Source organism: Bubalus kerabau, chromosome 5 (assembly GCF_029407905.1).
Source record: "Bubalus kerabau isolate K-KA32 ecotype Philippines breed swamp buffalo chromosome 5, PCC_UOA_SB_1v2, whole genome shotgun sequence".
In the NCBI taxonomy this organism is placed as follows: Eukaryota; Metazoa; Chordata; class Mammalia; order Artiodactyla; family Bovidae; genus Bubalus; species Bubalus kerabau.
The window spans coordinates 91,581,534-91,600,578 of record NC_073628.1 but is presented as its reverse complement, the minus strand read 5'-3'; the positions used below and the strand labels follow the sequence as shown (position 1 = coordinate 91,600,578).

At 38.2% G+C, this 19,045-nt stretch overlaps 2 protein-coding genes and 1 pseudogene across 5 annotated transcripts in view; 2 read left to right on the top strand and 1 right to left on the bottom strand.

The window, feature by feature from the left end:
- Positions 1-19,045, top strand: part of NME7 (NME/NM23 family member 7) — a 252,245-nt gene that overhangs the window by 114,741 nt on the left and 118,459 nt on the right. For all 4 annotated transcript variants that reach the window (XM_055582184.1, XM_055582183.1, XM_055582186.1 and 1 more), the window contains one exon: positions 7,051-7,152. In XM_055582184.1, coding sequence (XP_055438159.1) covers positions 7,051-7,152 — 102 coding nt within the window. The remainder of the gene's footprint in view (positions 1-7,050; positions 7,153-19,045) is intronic.
- On the bottom strand, positions 14,206-14,655 carry LOC129653503 (prefoldin subunit 6-like; annotated as a pseudogene).
- LOC129652993 (60S ribosomal protein L9) lies at positions 17,900-18,613 on the top strand. The gene has a single exon (XM_055582189.1). The coding sequence runs from the start codon at positions 17,925-17,927 to the stop codon at positions 18,501-18,503; it is 579 nt and encodes a 192-aa protein (XP_055438164.1). The 5' UTR covers positions 17,900-17,924; the 3' UTR covers positions 18,504-18,613.

The window sequence follows — 19,045 nt, the reverse complement described above, 5'->3', positions numbered from 1 at the left end:
CTGGAAAGATCCCATGGAGAAGGAAATGCTTACCCATTGTATTTTTGCCTGGGAAATTCCAGTGGGCAGATGAGACCAGTGATTTGCAGTCAATGGGGTCACAAAAGAGTGAGACACAACTTAGCAACTAAGCAACAAGTGGTATTATATAGAGAATATCCTAAAGTCTCCACCAAAAAAAAAAAAACTATTAGAACTAAGTGAATTCAGTAAAGTTTCAGGATACAAAGTTAACATATAGAAATCTATTGGTTTCCTTTACACTAAAATGAACTATCAGAAAGATAAAGTTAGAAAGCAATCCCCATTTGAAATTGGGTCATAGAGAGTAAAATACCTATGAATAAACTTAACCAAAGAGGTTAAATACCTATACTCTGAAAAAGCCTTTATTTTTCATTCATTTCGAAAAATATTTTCCAAATATTTTCTCAACTGATTATAGAATTTGACATAAGTTGTTGTTTTAATCCTTATCTTTGTTCTTTTTTTTTTTTTTTTGGATGTTTCTACAGTTTTTGTTGTTGTTTCAGTATTTTTTGCTGCTTTTTTTGTTATTGTTGTTCTTGTTTTATAGCCAAGCTGATTATGATGTGCCCTACTTTTTCTTCCCACTTTTTCTCCTTAGATTTTGTTATATCTGTAGGTTTATAATTTTCATCAAATTTAAAAACTTTTTAGCGATTAATTCTCAAAATACATTTCTGTTCATCATCCTTTCTTCTTTTGAGGCTCCAATTACACTGCTTGACGTGTCCCATAGTCTTTTTTTTAAATTTAAAAGTTTTTCTTCACTATTCTTTCTTTCCATGCTTGCTTTTTAATGGTTTATGTTGCATGCCTTCAAATTCATTGATCTAAATTCAGATGTAGTTTTCATGTCTAGAAGTTTTGTTTGAATCTTTTTAATATCTTTTTTTGCTATGTATTATGTACATGTTTTCTTCTATAATTTGAGCATGTAGAACCTATTTATAGTGACTTTTAAAACTTCTTGTGTAATTACATCCATCATTTCTGTCATTGCTGGGTTTGTGTCTCTTGAGTTTGGTTCTGGTGATAGTTTATATTTTCCTACTTCTTTGTATTCCTGGCAATTTTTGTTATGTACTGGTGTTGCGAAATTTCAACTGTTACATGGTGTTGCTGTATTCCTTTACAAAATGTTTGATTTTGTTCTGGCCCTTGGACAAGTTACTTGGGATCAGTTTGACACTTCTGAGACATGCTTTTAAGCTTTCATAAGATAGATATAGAGTGTTCCATACATAAGGCAAGTTTAGGCCAACTACTGTGGTATATTTTAACGGCAGAAAATGAAGAGGAACTAAGGAGCCTCTTGATGAATGTGAAAGAGGAGAGTGAAAAGCTGGCTTCAAACTCAGCATTCAAAAACCTAAGAGCATGCATCTGGTCCTATCACTTCATGACAAATAGATGGGGAAAATGTGGAAACAGTGTCAGATTTCATTTTCTTGGACTCCAAAGTCACTGCAGATGGTGACTGCAGCCATGAAATTAAAAGATGCTTGCTCCTTGGAAAAATAGCTATGTCAAACCTAAACAGTGTTTTACTTTCTTTTTTTTTTTTTTTTAATTTTATTTTATTTTTAAACCTCAAACATGGTATTAGTTTTGCCAAACATCAAAACGAATCCGCCACCGGTATACATGTGCTCCCCATCCTGAACCCTCCTCCCTCCTCCTTCCGCACACCATCCCTCTAGGTCTTCCCAGTGCACCAGCCCCAAGCATCCAGTATTGTGCATCGAACCTGGACTGGCAACTCATTTCATACATGATATTACACATGTTTCAATGCCATTCTCCCAAATCTTCCCACCCTCTCCCTCTCCAACAGAGTCCATAATACTGTTCTATACATCAGTGTCTCTTTTGCTGTCTCGTACACAGGGTTATTGTTACCATCTTTCTAAATTCCATATATATGCGTTAGTATACTGTATTGGTGTTTTTCTTTCTGGCTTACTTCACTCTGTATAATAGGCTCCAGTTTCATCCACCTCATTAGAACTGATTCAAATGTATTCTTTTGAATGGCTGAGTAGTACTCCATTGTGTATATGTACCACAGCTTTCTTATCCATTCATCTGCTGATGGACATCTAGGTTGCTTCCATGTCCTGGCTATTATAAAGAGTGCTGCGATGAACATTGCGGTACACCTGTCTCTTTCCCTTCTGGTTTCCTCAGTGTGTATGCCCAGCAGTGGGATTGCTGGATCATAAGGCAGTTCTATTTCCAGTTTTTTAAGGAATCTCCACACTGTTCTCCATAGTGGCTGTACTAGTTTGCATTCCCACCAACAGTGTAAGAGGGTTCCCTTTTCTCCACACCCTCTCCAGCATTTATTACTTGTAGACTTTTGGATCGCAGCCATTCTGACTGGTGTGAAATGGTACCTCATAGTGGTTTTGATTTGCATTTCTCTGATAATGAGTGATGTTGAGCATCTTTTCATGTGTTTGTTAGCCATTTGTATGTCTTCTTTGGAGAAATGTCTATTTAGTTCTTTGGCCCATTTTTTGATTGGGTCATTTTATTTTTCTGGAGTTGAGCTGTAGGAGTTGCTTGTATATTTTTGAGATTAGTTGTTTGTCAGTTGCTTCATTTGCTATTATCTTCTCCCATTCTGAAGGCTGTCTTTTCACCTTGCTAATAGTTTCCTTTGATGTGAAGAAGCTTTTAAGTTTAATTAGGTCCCATTTGTTTATTTTTGCTTTTATTTCCAATATTCTGGGAGGTGGGTCATAGAGGATCCTGCTGTGATGTATGTCAGACAGTGTTTTGCCTATGTTCTCCTGGTTTCTGGTCTTACGTTTAGGTCTTTAATCCATTTTGAGTTTATTTTTGTGTATGGTGTTAGAAAGTGTTCTAGTTTCATTCTTTTACAAGTGGCTGACCAGATTTCCCAGCACCACTTGTTAAAGAGATTGTCTTTAATCCATTGTATATTCTTGCCTCCTTTGTCAAAGATAAGGTGTCCATATGTGCGTGGATTTATCTCTGGGCTTTCTATTTTGTTCCATTGATCTATATTTCTGTCTTTGTGCCAGTACCATACTGTCTTGATAACTGTGGCTTTGTAGTAGAGCCTGAAGTCAGGTAGGTTGATTCCTCCAGTTCCATTCTTCTTTCTCAAGATCACTTTGGCTATTCGAGGTTTTTTGTATTTCCATACAAATTGTGAAATTATTTGTTCTAGCTCTGTGAAGAATACCGTTGGTAGCTTGATAGGGATTGCATTGAATCTATAAATTGCTTTGGGTAGTATACTCATTTTCACTATATTGATTCTTCCAATCCATGAACATGGTATATTTCTCCATCTGTTAGTGTCCTCTTTGATTTCTTTCACCAGTGTTTTATAGTTTTCTATATATAGGTCTTTAGCTTCTTTAGGTAGATATATTCCTAAGTATTTTATTCTTTCCGTTGCAATGGTGAATGGAATTGTTTCCTTAATTTCTCTTTCTGTTTTCTCATTATTAGTGTATAGGAATGCAAGGGATTTCTGTGTGTTGATTTTATATCCTGCAACTTTACTATAGTCATTGATTAGTTCTAGTAATTTTTCTGGTGGAGTCTTTAGGGTTTTCTATGTAGAGGATCATGTCATCTGCAAACAGTGAGAGCTTTACTTCTTCTTTTCCAATTTGGATTCCTTTTATTTCTTTTTCTGCTCTGATTGCTGTGGCCAAAACTTCCAAAACTATGTTGAATAGTAATGGTGAAAGTGGGCACCCTTGTCTTGTTCCTGACTTTAGAGGAAATGCTTTCAATTTTTCACCATTGAGGATAATGTTTGCTGTGGGTTTGTCATATATAGCTTTTATTATGTTGAGGTATGTTCCTTCTATTCCTGCTTTCTGGAGAGTTTTGATCATAAATGGATGTTGAATTTTGTCAAAGGCTTTCTCTGCATCTATTGAGATAATCATATGGTTTTTATTTTTCAATTTGCTAATGTGGTGTATTACATTGATTGATTTGCAGATATTGAGGAATCCTTGCATCCCTGGGATAAAGCCCACTTGGTCATGGTGTATGATCTTTTTAATGTGTTGTTGGATTCTGATTGCTAGAATTTTGTTAAGGATTTTTGCATCTATGTCCATCAGTGATATTGGCCTGTAGTTTTCTTTTTTTGTGGGATCTTTGTCAGGTTTTGGTATTAGGGTGATGGTGGCCTCATAGAATGAGTTTGGAAGTTTACCTTCCTCTGCAATTTTCTGGAAGAGTTTGAGCAGGATAGGTGTTAGCTCCTCTCTAAATTTTTGGTGGAATTCAGCTGTGAAGCCGTCTGGACCTGGGCTTTTGTTTGCTGGAAGATTTTTGATTACAGTTTCAATTTCCGTGCTTGTGATGGGTCTGTTAAGATTTTCTATTTCTTCCTGGTCGAGTTTTGGAAAGTTGTACTTTTCTAAGAATTTGTCCATTTCTTCCACGTTGTCCATTTTATTGGCATATAATTGTTGATAGTAGTCTCTTATGATCCTTTGTATTTCTGTGTTGTCTGCTGTGATCTCTCCATTTTCATTTCTAATTTTATTGATTTGATTTTTCTCCCTTTGTTTCTTGATGAGTCTGGCTAATGGTTTGTAAATTTTATTTATCCTTTCAAAGAACCAGCATTTGGCTTTGTTAAGTTTTGCTATGATCTCTTTTGTTTCTTTTGCATTTATTTCTGCTCTAAGTTTTAAGATTTCTTTCCTTCTACTAACCCTGGGGTTCTTCCTTTTCTAGTTGCTTTAGGTGTAGAGTTAGGTTATTTATTTGACTTTTTTCTTGTTTCTTGAGGTGTGCCTGTATTGCTATGAACTTTCCCCTTCGGACTGCTTTTACCGTGTCCCACAGGTTTTGGGTTGTTGTATTTTCATTTTCATTCGTTTCTATGCAAATTTTGATTTCTTTTTTGATTTCTTCTGTGATTTGTTGGTTATTCAGCAGCGTGTTGTTCAGCCTCCATATGTTGGACTTTTTAATAGTTTTTCTCCTGTAATTGAGATCTAATCTTACTGCATTGTGGTCAGAAAAGATGCTTGGAATGATTTGTATTTTTTTGAATTTACCAAGGCTAGCTTTATGGCCCAGGATGTGATCTATCCTGGAGAAGGTTCCATGTGCACTTGAGAAAAAGGTGAAATTCATTGTTTTGGGAAGAAATGTCCTATAGATATCAATTAGGTCTAACTGGTCTATTGTATCGTTTAAAGTTTGTGTTTCCTTGTTAGTTTTCTGTTTAGTTGATCTATCCATAGGTGTGAGTGGGGTATTAAAGTCTCCCACTATTATTGTATTATTGTTAATTTCTCCTTTCATAGTTGTTAGCGTTTGTCTTACATATTGTGGTGCTCCCGTGTTGGGTGCATATATATTTATAATTGTTATATCTTCTTCTTGGATTGATCCTTTGATCATTATGTAGTAACCATCTTTGTCTCTTTTCACAGCCTTTGTTTTAAAGTCTATTTTATCTGATATGAGTATTGCTACTCCTGCTTTCTTTTGGTCCCTATTTGCATGGAAAATCTTTTTCCAGCCCTTCACTTTCAGTGTGTATGTGTCCCCTGTTTTGACTAAACAGTGTTTTAAAAAGCAGAGATATTACTTTGCTGACAAAGGTCTGTGTAAGCAAAACTATGGTTTTTCCGTGTATGGATATGAGAGGTGAACTGTAAAGAAGCATGAGTGACAAAGAATTGATGCTTTTGAACTGTGGTGTTGGAGAAGACTCTTGAGATTCCCTTGGAATGCAGGGAGATCCAGCTAGTCAATCCTAAAGGAAATCAATCCTGAATATCATTGGGAGGACTGATGCTAAAGCTCCAATACTTTGGCCACCTGATGCAAAGAGCCGACTCATTAGAAAAGATCCTGATGCTGGGAAAGATGGAGGGAGGAGGAAGAGGGGATAACAGAGGATGAGATGGTTGAATGGCATCACTGACTCAATGGATATGAGTTTGAGGCTATGCAGGGAGATAGTGATGGGCAAAGAAGCCTGGCGTCCTGCAGTTCATGTGGTTACAAAGTGTTGTATACCCTTAGTGACTGAACAGTAACAACTAGAGTATAATACCATTCTGAGGTCTCTACATGGTGCTCTGTATATCATATGGCGGCTTTCCACTCCAGGTCATGGGAGTACAGATTCTTCCCAGTCTTGTACTGTATTTATGAATTGTTTCATTTACTGCTGTCTGGAAGTTCTTTTCTCAGCCTTCGGTAGTATCCTCTATATATACACAGACTCAACCTAGAGTCTAAGACTCAAAAACTTCTCTGCAGATCCCTGAGACTTACTCTCTTGTTGCTCTCCCACTTCCTCTAGTATTCTGTTTGGCAAATCGTAGCCTCATCAGCCTCCCTAAACTCCAGTCTCAATCTATTCTATTCAGGGAGAATGTTGGGCTTTTTTGTGTTTCCTAATCCTGTTTCACTGTCTAGAAGCCTTCAGGCAGTAAGATGGGCAGTTGAACAGCTGATCCCATTCATTTTCCTTCTCTTGAGGATCATGGTACTGTGCTGTCTATTGTTCAGTGTCTGAAAACAATATTTGTTTATTGCTTTTAGTTTCTAGATGTTTAATGTGAGAAAATGAATCTGATGCCTATTATTCCTCATTGCTGAAACTCATTATGATTTTTATAAGTTTCTTTGGGAGGAAACAGTTTGGAAAAAATATCTTTTAAAATGTTCATTTGATACTTTGTGTTTGAGAGGAGAGAACCTTTTGAAAGAAATATGTACTAGAAGATAATTTCAAATAGTGAACGTATCAAGTAATAAAACATTAGTATGATAATGGTAGGAATGGAGACAAGGGAACATATCTAAAACACGTTTTTATAGGAAAAATAGACAAAATGTGGGAACTGCTTGGCATAGAAGGTACAGGTGGAGAAGAAATCAAAGATAACTTTAACATTTTGAGTCCAGTAGAATAGTAGTGCAATTAATAGAAGAGAAGCAAAAGACTATTAAATTCTACTCATTTGTTAATATTATATTATTTATATATTATAGGAAATGGTGACAGAAATGTATTCTGGGCCTTGTGTAGCAATGGAGATTCAACAAACTAATCCTACAATGACATTTCGAGAATTCTGTGGACCTGCTGATCCTGTAAGTTTTTGTTTAATATATTGATCAAGTCTGTTTTATCCATTAACTAAATATCTTAATGGGTTTTTGATACCTTTAGTTTGTTCTTTAAAGGAAATAATACAAAATGAATATATGGACACAAAGTTTTATTCAAAATAGCATTTTATGTTATTTATTTCTTAGATAGTATTCCCCTAAAAGTGAATTTTTTTATTAACCTAGTGACAGTATATGGGCAGAAACATTTACTGTGGCATTTTCTTTTACTGTTTCTTGTTGCTAAATTGTATAAGTAAATTTGTTAAGCTCTGTGATAGAAAGTGGTCATGTATGGATATAAGAGTTGGACTGTGAAGAAAGCTGAGTGCTGAAGAATTGATGCTTTTGAACTGTGGTGCTGGAAAAGACTCTTGCAAGTCCCTTGGACTGCAAGGAGATCCAACCAGTCCATCCTAAAGGAGACCAGTCCTGGGTATTCATTGGAGGGACTGATACTGAGGCTGAAACTCCAATACTTTGGCCATACGAAGTTGACTTCTTGGAAAAGACCCTGATGCTGGGAGGGATTGGGGCAGGAGGAGAAGGGGACGACAGAGGATGAGATGGCTGGATGGCATCACCGACTCGATGCACCTGAGTTTGAGTGAACTGCGGGAGTTGGTGATGGACAGGGAGGCTTGGTGTGCTGCGATCATGGGGTTGCAAAGATTTGGACCCGACTGAGCGACTGCACTGAACTCAACTGAACGTGTTAATTATCCTTTGAAGTGAAAGTCAAAGTGTTAGTCAGTCAGTTGTATCTGACTGTTTGTGACTCCATGGACTATAGCCCACCAGCCTCCTATGTCCATGGAATTCTCCAAGCAAGAATACTGGAGTGGGTACATTCCCTTCTCCAAGGAATCTCCCTGACCCAGGGATCAGACCCAGGTCTCCTGCATTGCAGGCAGATTCTTTACCATCTGAGCCACCAAGAGCCATAAATAAAGCTCTCAATGTGTAAAATATTGATATGATGGCTTTCATACCATATGTGTAAATAATTATGAGCAGTGAGACTTAAGTGAAAAGTGATATTCTCTGGTATGCCCTTCAGTTTCCTTCAGGTTTCATTACATGGACGTTTAGTAGTAAAAGGAATGAAGTATGAAGTGGGGATGAGGTTTAAAAGCAGAAATAACAATTGAATACATATGCAAAAGCTCTATGCAAATATTCTAAGATGAGTAGGGTTGTAGGAGGGTTATATAGTGTTTATTGATTTTAAACACTAACTATAATTTAAATTTGCTGTTTATTTCACTATCATTTGTAAAGTTTATTGAAGAACAGTCAGTTTAGTTTAATTGCATTTACTGAGTCCCCTTAAATGTAAGATAGTAGATTACTGGTGCATGCTAAGTCTCTTCAGTGGTGCCCGACTCTTGGTGACCCTATGGACTGTAGCCCACCAGGCTTCTTTGTCCAATGGATTCTCCAGGCAAGAATACTGGAGTGGGTTTCCATACCCTCCTCCAGGGGATCTTCTTGATCCAAGGATCGAATCCACATCTCCTGTGTCTCCTGCATTGGCAGGTGGGTTTTTTACCTCTGCTGCTGCTACTAAGTCGCTTCAGTCATGTCCGACTCTGTGCAACCCCATAGACGGCAGCCCACCAGGCTCCCCCGTCCCTGGGATTCTCCAGGCAAGAACATTGGAGTGGGTTGCCATTTCCTTCTCCAATGCATGAAATGAAAAGTGAAAGTGAAGTCGCTCAGTCATGTCTGACTCTTAGTGACCCCATGGACTGTAGCCCACCAGGCTCCTCCATCCATGGGATTCTCCAGGCAAGAGTACTGGAGTGGGGTGCCATTGCCTTCTCCTTTTTACCTCTAGGGCCACCTATAAATTAGCCAACTTAAATTAAAAAGCCAACTTATATGACAGAATGTGCTGCTGGATTAAACCCTGTAAGGGAGAACAGTAATCCAGAAGTGCACACATAAAGTTCTTCCCAAAAACTTACAGAGCGATATAGTGTCAGTTCAGGTAAAATACAAATGTTAAAAGTTGTTTATTAAGGGAGCAATTAATATTCCTGAACGTAATTAAGAAGGAGGAGAAATGTAGAGAGATGTTTTTGTTCACCACCTAGAGTAATGAAAATAATAACAAAAGTAAACAGATGAGACCTAGTTAAGTTTGCAAGATTTTGCACAGCAAAGGAAATCATAAACAAAATGAAAAGATGGCCTTCAAAATGAGAGAAAATATTTGCAAATGAAGTGATTGATAAGGGACTAATCTTCAAAATGTACAAGCAGCTCATGCATCTCAATATCAAAAAACAAATAACTCAATCAAAAACTGATCAGAATGTATACATAGAAATTTACCCGAAAAAGACAGATGGCCAAAAAAGCACATGAAGACATGCTCAACATCACTAATTATTAGAGAAATGCAAATCAGTGCTACAACAAGGTGTCATCTTACACCAGTCAGAATGGCCATCATCAAAAAAATCTATAAAGTGGATAAGGTGTGAAGAAAAAGTAGTCGTGAAGTCACTCAGTCGTGTCCAGCTCTTTGCGACTCCATGGACTGTCGCCTGCCAGACTCCTCAGGTGACAGTCCATGGAGTTTTTCAGGAGAGAGTACTGGAGTGGGTTGCCATTTCCTTCTCCAGTGAAGAAAAAGGAACCCTCTTAAATTGTCGGTGTTACCACCACTATGGAGAACAATATGGAGGCTCCTTTTAAAACTGGATCTACCATATAATCCAGCAGTTCCACTCCTGGCATATAGCTGGAGAAAAACCATAATTTGAAAGGATGCATGCACCTCAGCTTTCATTGCAGCATTGTTTACAACAGCCACAACGTGGAAGCAACCTAAATGTCCATCAACAGAGGAATGGACAAAGTGGTTTATTACTCAGCCATAAAAAGGAATGAAATAATGCCATTTGTAGTGACATAGATGGACCCAGAGATTGTCATCAAGAGTGAAGTAACTCAGGAAGAGAAAAACAAATACTATACAATATCATTTATATGTGGAATTTAGAAAAATGGAGCAGATGAAAGAGGAAATAGAGTCACAAGTGTCGAAAACAACCATGGATACCAAGGGGTGTAGTGGGGGAGGGATGTATTGGGAGATTGGAATTGACATATATACACTACTTTTTATAAAATGATTAATTAATGAAAACTTACTGTACAGTGCAGGGATTTCTACATAATGCTCTGTGGTGATCTACATGGGAAGGGTATCTAAAAAAGAGTGGATATACATATATGTATAGTTGATCACTTTGCTGTATAGCAGAAACTAACACAACATTGCAAAATGACTATACTCCAATAAAAATTAATTTAAATTTAAAAAATGAATCAAGGTACAAAGACAATAGGGAAAGCCTGAAAGCTCAATATACAAAGGTAACCATGCAGGAATTTGCAGATTTACTATGATTTACATCAAGAACATTTGCTTGGCTTCAATGGGAAATGCATACCTGGAAACACAAGGAAATAATTTTTTTTTTTTTTAGAGGAAACGAGAATACTGGTAGAGATGAAGGTGTGATGCATATCTTTAAAAGACTGGCTAAAAATTGTGGATTCTATGTAATTAGAATACTGAATAATAATAAACAGAAATTCCTTATATGTAGTTTCAATATACTAAATTATTCCTTTGATGCAACTAGAGCAAACTGAACTGGAAGAGATTAAAGGCAGGGGCTCTAGAAATGGAAAGGGGCAGATGTGATGGCATCAGTAGAGAAAGAGTTACTCTATATCTTTTCAAGGAGAAAGAAGAGTAGAAATAAATAATATGTATGATTGTGAAAGAGTGAATATTAAAATGTGATTCTGCTTTAGAGGACATTAGGAGAAAGTGGTGGTGATGTTAAGTAGTTATTGAATATTAATTGTAAAATATTAGGAAGGAATACTTTTTGGCTATATGAATAAGTAGAACTCAGGGTCATTTTAATTTTTGATTTCTGTTTGGCCAAAGAGGATTTTGTTCATTTGTTTTTTTTAAGATAGTTAAAATTGTGGGTGACCAGCTGACCAAACATAGGTAAGTTAAAGAGAGAAAAATTAAGGCAAAAAAGGAATGAGATGAGTTTGCTCATTCTTTCATTCATTCAATAAATATTTGTTGAATCTGTGCTAGTATTTGTGACTATAAAGACAGAAGCTTTAAAGAGCTTACAGTCTATGAGTGGGCACACATATTTAAGTGGTTAGTTTCTATGTTTTGTGGCAACTGCATTATTGGATACTTATATTGGGTACTAAGGGCTGGCTTAGTCACTCAGTCGTGTCCGACTCTTTGCGACCCCATGGACCATAGCCTTCCAGATTCATCTGTCCATAGAGATTCTCTAAGCAAAAATACTGGAATGGGTTGCCATGCCCTCCTCCAACGGATCTTTCTGACCCAGGGATTGAACCCAGGTCTCCCACATTGCAGGCAGATTCTATACTGTCTGAGCCACCAGGGAAGCCCATTGGGTACTCTGGCAGTCCAGAATTATACCATTTAGCTTAGTCTGGGGATGGATGATGGAGTCAGGCGAGACTTCTTCAAGAACATGATAGCTGAGCTAAATTGTGAGGAATGAGTAAAACTTAGTTAAGTGGAGAAGGTGGGAAATAATAAAGGTATGAATTCATAAAACAACACTGCTTTTGCTGAAGTAAAGGGCAGTGAATCAGAAATAAAGTTGCTGGGGAAGAGTTGGGAAGTAAGCAGATAAGTGATCATAGAAGGAAGAGTCCTGAATATAAAAATTTGCTGATTCCATTTCTTTCTAAATATTCAGTGAACACTTATGGATTGAACAGTATGTACAAGGTTTACTGCTTTGCCGCATGGCCAAGCCATAATAAAGATGTCTAAAGCAAGCTGTCTTTCGTTAAGCAACTCATAATCTCTTTCAGAGTCCAAATTGCATCGTTAAAGCATAGCTGGAACTACCCCACTTAATTTTTTTATTGTAGTTTTTTATGAACCCTGTATGATGAGTTCAGTTCAGTCACTTGTTGTGTCTAACTCTTTATGATCCCATGGACTGCAGCACGTCAGGCCTCCATGTCCATCACCAACTCCCGGAGCTTGCTCAAACTCATATCCATCGAGTCGGTAATGACAGCCAACCATCTCATCCCATGTTGTCCCTTTCTTCTCCCGCCTTCAATCTTTCCCAGCATCATGGTCTTTTCCAATGAGTCAGTTCTTCGCATCAGGTGGCCAAGGTATTGTAGCTTCAGCTTCAGCATCAGTCCTTCCAATGAATATTCAGGACTGATTTCCTTTAGGATTGACTGGTTGGATCTCCTTGCATTCCAAGGGATTCTCAAGAGTCTCCTCTGACACCATAGTTCAAAAGCATCAGTTCTTCAGTACTCAGCTTTCTTTATGGTCCAGCTCTCACATCCATGACTACTGGAAAAACCATAGCTTTGACTGGACAGACCTTTGTTGGCAAAGTAATGTCTCTGTTTTTTAATATGATGTCTAGATTTGTCATAGCTTTTCTTCCAAGTAGCAAGTGTCTTTTAATTTCATGCCCATAGTCACCATCTGCAGTGATTTTGGAGCCCAAGAAAATAAAGTCTGTTACTGTTTCCATTGTTTCCCCATCTATTGGCCATGAAGCGATGGGACCGGATGCCATGATCTTAGTTTTTTGAATGTTGAGTTTTAAGCCAACTTCTTTATTCTTCTCTTTCACTTTCATCAAGAGGCGCTTTAGTTCCTCTTTGCTTTCTGCGATAAGGGTGGTGTCATCTGCATATCTGAGGTTATTAATATTTCTCCCTGAAATCTTGATTCCAGCTTGTTTGGCATTTCACATGATATACTATGGCATTTCACATGATGAAATGGCATTTCACATGATGTACTCTGCATATAAGTTAAATAAGCAGGGTGATAATATGCAGCCTTCATGTACTCCTTTCCCAATTTGGAACTAGTCCATTGTTCCATGTCTCATTCTAACTGTTGCTTCTTGATCTGCATACAGATTTCTCAGGAGGCAGATAAGGTGGTCTGGTATTCCCATCTCTTTAAGAATATTCCAGTCTGTTGTGATCTACACAGTCAAAGGCTTTGGTGTAGTCAATAAAGCAGAAATAGATGTTTTTCTGGAACTCTCTTGCTTTTTCTATAATCCATCGGATGTTGGCAGTTTGATCTCTGGTTTCTCTGCCTTTTCTAAATCCAGCTTGAATATCTAGAAGATCTCGGTTCACATAGTGTTGAAGCCTGGCATTACTTTGAGCATTACTTTCCTCAAATTTTGAGCATTATTTTGATAACATGTAAGATCAGTGCAATTGTGTGGTAGTTTGAACATTATTTGGCATTGCCTTTCTTTGGGATCGGATTGAAGACTGACCTTTTCTAGTCCTGTGGCCACTGCTGAGTTTTTAAAATTTGCTGGCATATTGAGTGCAGCACTTTCACAGCATCATCTTTTAGGATTTGAAATAGCTCAACTGGAATTCCATCACTTCCACTAGCTTTGTTCATAGTGATGCTTCCTAAGACCCACTTGACTTCACATCCCAGGATGTCTGGCTCTAGGTGAGTGATCACACCATCGTGGTTATCTGAGTCATTAAGATCTTTTTTGTATAGTTTGAACATTCTTTGGCATTTATTGCATTATATAAAGTTGTACCACAGGGATTTTAGATTTTGATACTAATCTAACATATAAAATATTAACAATGGCTGTCTTTGGGTGGTAGGATTATAATAATAGTCAATTCTACTTTCCTATATTTTACAGTTTTTCTCTTAGACTTTTATTATAAGAAAAAATACATTTTATTTTATCGTAAAACTAAATGAGAAGTTGGGGCTGATTTAGGACTGATTTCTCCTCTGGACTCTCAGGGTCCTACATCATGTTCTAAGTGTAGGTATAGGATTTCAAGTGGGACCATATGCTTTTTAAAAATTTGATTGGTGGATGTTTAAAATTTTTTTGGGGGGGGGTCAGAAAACGCCAGGTATTTTTACATTTTACTAGCTACAGTATAGACGCTGGAGCTGCCTCATTCCTTCCCCTCCCCCACCCCCAGGACAGTGCCAGGCCTTCCCAGGAGCCCTGCCTTTGCTGCCTGGGCAGTCTGAAACTCCTGTTGCAGCTGAGCAAAGGTCTCCCTCTGTTGTTCTGACTGCCGCTCTAGATCCCAGAGCTGGGATTCATATCACTTAATCTCAGCTGTGATGTAGTCCAGCCTTTTACCCACTGTGGCCTGAGCTTCCCCCAGCTCCTGTTTGACCAGTATGGGCCCCAGAAGTTTAAACACCACATTGGACCCATCCAGCAGAGCCAGTTCCTCCTTCATGATACTATTTTCTGTTAGTTGTACCTCTAGTTTCTGCCTCCCTGACATGGATTTACTCAAGTCCTTCTGCAGCTGTTGATATTTCTCCACTTCTCCCTGTAGCTTCTTCTGGATTAGCTCAGCCATGGCAGGGATGAAAGCGTTCTCCCTTCAGTATTGGTAAACCCTATTTTTTTAATTTTAAGGAAATATAGATGATTTACAATGTCTTGTTAGTTTTAGATATACATCAAAGTGATTCAGTTGTTTACACATATAAGTACCGATTCTTTTTTAGATTCTTTTCCCTTATAGGTTATTTCAAAATATTGAATTTAGTTCCCTATTCAAGACCATATGCTTTTGATGAATATTGATGATTATTTCAAGTCAGAAGAAATACCATTAGTCATTATAGCCAAGCTTTATGAACAATAAAATAGCTTTTTCAGTTTGGTCTCAGAAGTTACTTCATTTTATCCTTCTTCCTTTCTTTTCCTCCCTTTCCTCCCACCTTTCCAGTCTTTGAGGAATTTAATGGTCTAGTTCTAGGAGGTAGACCTGATAATTAAATAGCCACCTTACTTTAAGCCATTAGGTGTGCCAGTCTGCTTATTGTTGCTGTTATTCAGTTGCTAAGTCCTGTCTGTCTGTCTGCAACCCCCTGAACTGGACTGTAGTACACCAGGCTTCCCGGTCCTTCAGTATCTCCTGGAGTTTGCTCAAATTCATGTCCCATCGAGTCGATGATGCTATCTCACCATTTTTCTCTGCCAACTTCTTCTCCTCCTGCCCTCAATCTTTCCCAGCATCAGGGTCTTTTCCCAAGAGTTGGCTCTTCACATCAGGTGGTGAAGTATTGGTACTTCAGCATCAGTCCTTCCAATGAACATTCAGGGTTGAATTCCTGTAAGATTGACCTGTTTGGTCTCCTTGCAGTCCTGTGGACTCTCAAAAGTCTCCTCCAGCAGCATGATTTGAAAGCATCGATTCTTTGGTGCTTAGCCATATTTCTTGTCCAGCTCTCACCATCTGTACATGAAAAACCATAGCTTTGACTATATGAACCTTTGTCTATTAAGTGAATGTCTTTGCTTTCTAATACACTGTCTAGGTTTATCATAGCTTTCTTTCCAAGGAATAAGCATGTTGTAATTTCATGGCTGCAGTCACTGTCTGCAGTGATTTTGGAGCCCAAGAAAATAAAATCTGTTACTGCTTCTACTGTTTACCCTTCTATTTGCCATGAAGTGATGGACCAGATGCTATGATCTTAGTTTTTTGAGTATTGAGTTTCAAGCCAGGTTTTCACTCTCCTCTTTCACTCTCATCAAGAGGCTCTTTAGTTTCTCTTCACTTTCTGCCATTAAAGTGGTATCATATGCAAATATGAAGTTGTTGATTTCTCTCCCACCAATCTTGATTCCAGCTTATGATTCTTTTACCCAGCATTTCACATGATGTACTCGGCATATAAGTTAAGTAAGCAGGGTGACAGTATACAGCCTTCACGTACTCCTTTCCCAATTTGGAACCAGCCTGTTCCATGTCTGTTTCTAACTGTTGCTTCTTGATCTGCATACAGGTTTCTCAGGAGGCAGGTAAGGTGGTTTAGTATTCCCATCTCTTTAAGAATTTCCCAGTTTGTTGTGATCCACACAGTCAAAGGTGTAGTCAGTGAGGCAGAAGTAGATGTTTTTTTTCCTGAAATTCCCTTGTTTTCTCTATGATCCAGCAAATGTTAGCAATTTGATCTCTGGTTCCTCTGCCTTTTCTAAGGCCAGCCTGTACATCTGGAAATTCTCGCTTCGCATACTATTGGAACTTAGCTTGAAGGATTTTGAGCATAACCTTACTAACATGGGGAATGAGTGCAACTGCCTAGTAGTTTGGACAGTCCTGGGCACTGCCCTTCTTTGGGATTGGAATGAAAACTCACCTCTTCCAGTTCTGTGGCCACTGCTGAGTTTTCTAAATTTGCTGACATACTGAAATACTGGAGTGGGTAGCTATTCCTTTCTGTAGGGGATCTTCCCGATCTAGGGATCATACCCAGGTCACCTGCATTTTAGGCAGTTTCTTTACTGTCTGAGCCACCAGGAAGCCCTAATCTATTCATGTATTATGTTAAAATAATTTACATATTTCTTCACTGCTTAGTAATTCCCATATATGAAGTGAGAACCTTGGTTATAATACATGTCAATCTAATTAGTACTTGGAAGAATGCCAGGTACATAATGACCATGGAATTAATATTTGATGAATTAATGAATAGACTGGCTATATTAAAAACTGGTACTAATTCATTATTTAAATATATTTTATCTACAAACTGGATCCTTTTTTTCTTTATTCTTTTCTAAAATATAGAACTACTTTTCAAGTTGATTCAAAAGAAGATTCAGCATAACAGTGACCATTAGATCAGTTTATGACTATACAGCTGACCTTTAAACAATGAGTGGAGGGGCACCAACCCTCCAAGCAGTCAAAAATCCGTGTTTAACGTATAGTCAGCCCTCCATATCTGTGATTCCTCTATATCCATGTTCTGATTGCAGGGATTCAACCAACTGCAAGTTGTCTAGTACCATCAGTTCAGTCACTCAGTCATGTCCAACTCTTTGTGACCCCATGGACTGTGGCACGCCAGGCTTCTCTGTCCATCACCACTTCCCGGAGCCTACTCAAACTCATGTCCATATCATCAGTGATGCCATCCAACCATCTCATCCTCTGTCATTCCCTTCTCCTCCCACCTTCAATCTTTCCCAGCATCAGGGTCTTTTCAAATGAGTCAGTTCTTCTCATCTGGTGGCCAGAGTTTTGGAGTTTCAGCTTTAGCATCAGTCCTTCCAATGAATATTCAGGACTGATTTCCTTTAGGATTGACTGATTGGATCTTCTTGCAGTCCAAGGGACTCTCAAGAGTCTTCTCCAACACCACAATTCAAAAGCATCAGTTCTTCAGTGCTCAGCTTTCTTTATAGTCCAACTCTCACATCCATACATGACTACTGGAAAAACCATAGCTTTAACTAGACAGACATTTACTATTGAGAAAAATCTGTATATTAGTGGATGTGAGCAGTGGAAATCCTTGTTGTCCAAGGGTCAACTCTTAGGTGTTGTATATTGACTTATTTCATCATTGATATTTGCTGTTGGCAGAGATTCTGCCTCTCTATGGTCTCATAGCTTGAAGAAAACATATATGAATGGAATTTCTTCCAGTCTGTCTGGAAGTGGTCTCCAGAGAGAGGGTGGTGCATAAGACAATTCATTGTGTGGGGAAGTATTAGACTTTCCACTTATATTTATTTGCCATATAAAAGTAACAAATTGGGATGGGGTGGGAGATGGGAGGAGGGTTCAAGAGGGAGGGGAAAAAAGTAAACAAAAGAAATTAATGTTTGCTCTTTGCCGCATCTACTGCGAGAATGAAGACCATTCTCAGCAACCAGACTGTCGACATCCCAGAAAATGTCGACATTAACTTGAAGGGACGGACAGTTATTGTGAAGGGCCCCAGAGGCACCCTGCGGAGGGACTTCAATCACATCAATGTAGAACTCAGTCTCCTTGGAAAGAAAAAGAAGAGGCTCCGTGTTGACAAATGGTGGGGAAACAGAAAGGAACTGGCCACTGTTCGCACAATCTGTAGTCACGTACAGAACATGATCAAGGGTGTTACACTGGGTTTCCGTTACAAGATGAGGTCGGTGTATGCCCACTTCCCCATCAACGTTGTTATCCAGGAGAATGGTTCTCTTGTGGAAATTCGAAATTTTTTGGGTGAAAAATATATACGCAGGGTTCGAATGAGGCCAGGGGTTGCCTGTTCAGTATCTCAAGCCCAGAAAGATGAGTTGATTCTTGAAGGAAATGACATTGAACTTGTGTCAAATTCAGCTGCTTTGATTCAGCAAGCCACCACAGTTAAAAACAAGGATATCAGAAAATTTTTGGATGGTATCTATGTTTCTGAAAAAGGAACAGTTCAGCAGGCTGATGAATAAGATCTCAGTGATCCTGCTGCAGAAACAAGATAGCAGATGGTTCTATGGACTCAGTTGTGATGTTTTAAAGAGACAATAAAAACTTGATTTGAAAAAAAAAAAAAAAGAAATTAATGTTTGATAAATGCAATATGGATGAATAAGAGTATATTTAAATAATCTATTAAAATATATACATATTTTGGTGTATTTACATCTTCTACTGATAAGGGTACTGGGGAAATGTCAGTCGCTGCTGCATAGAGTGGTAAAATTATCACAACAGATTTCTTTGCAATTCAAGAAGTATTCACTCACCACACAATCACCTGGAGAAATACATTCACTTAGGCAGGAAATCTGTTCCAGATGTGCCTCTGGAAGAGGTTTTCATTGCACCTGTTGAAGAATTTCACTGTTGAGTAGCTTGGCAGTTTTCCTGCTGTGAGCCATTAGCAACCTGAAAGAGTCACCAAAGAAGTAGTAAATTGACTGGAAAAATCATGCAGAATATATTTGTCCATGGACTGGTAAGTATGACAAGCAAAAATAACCTAACATAG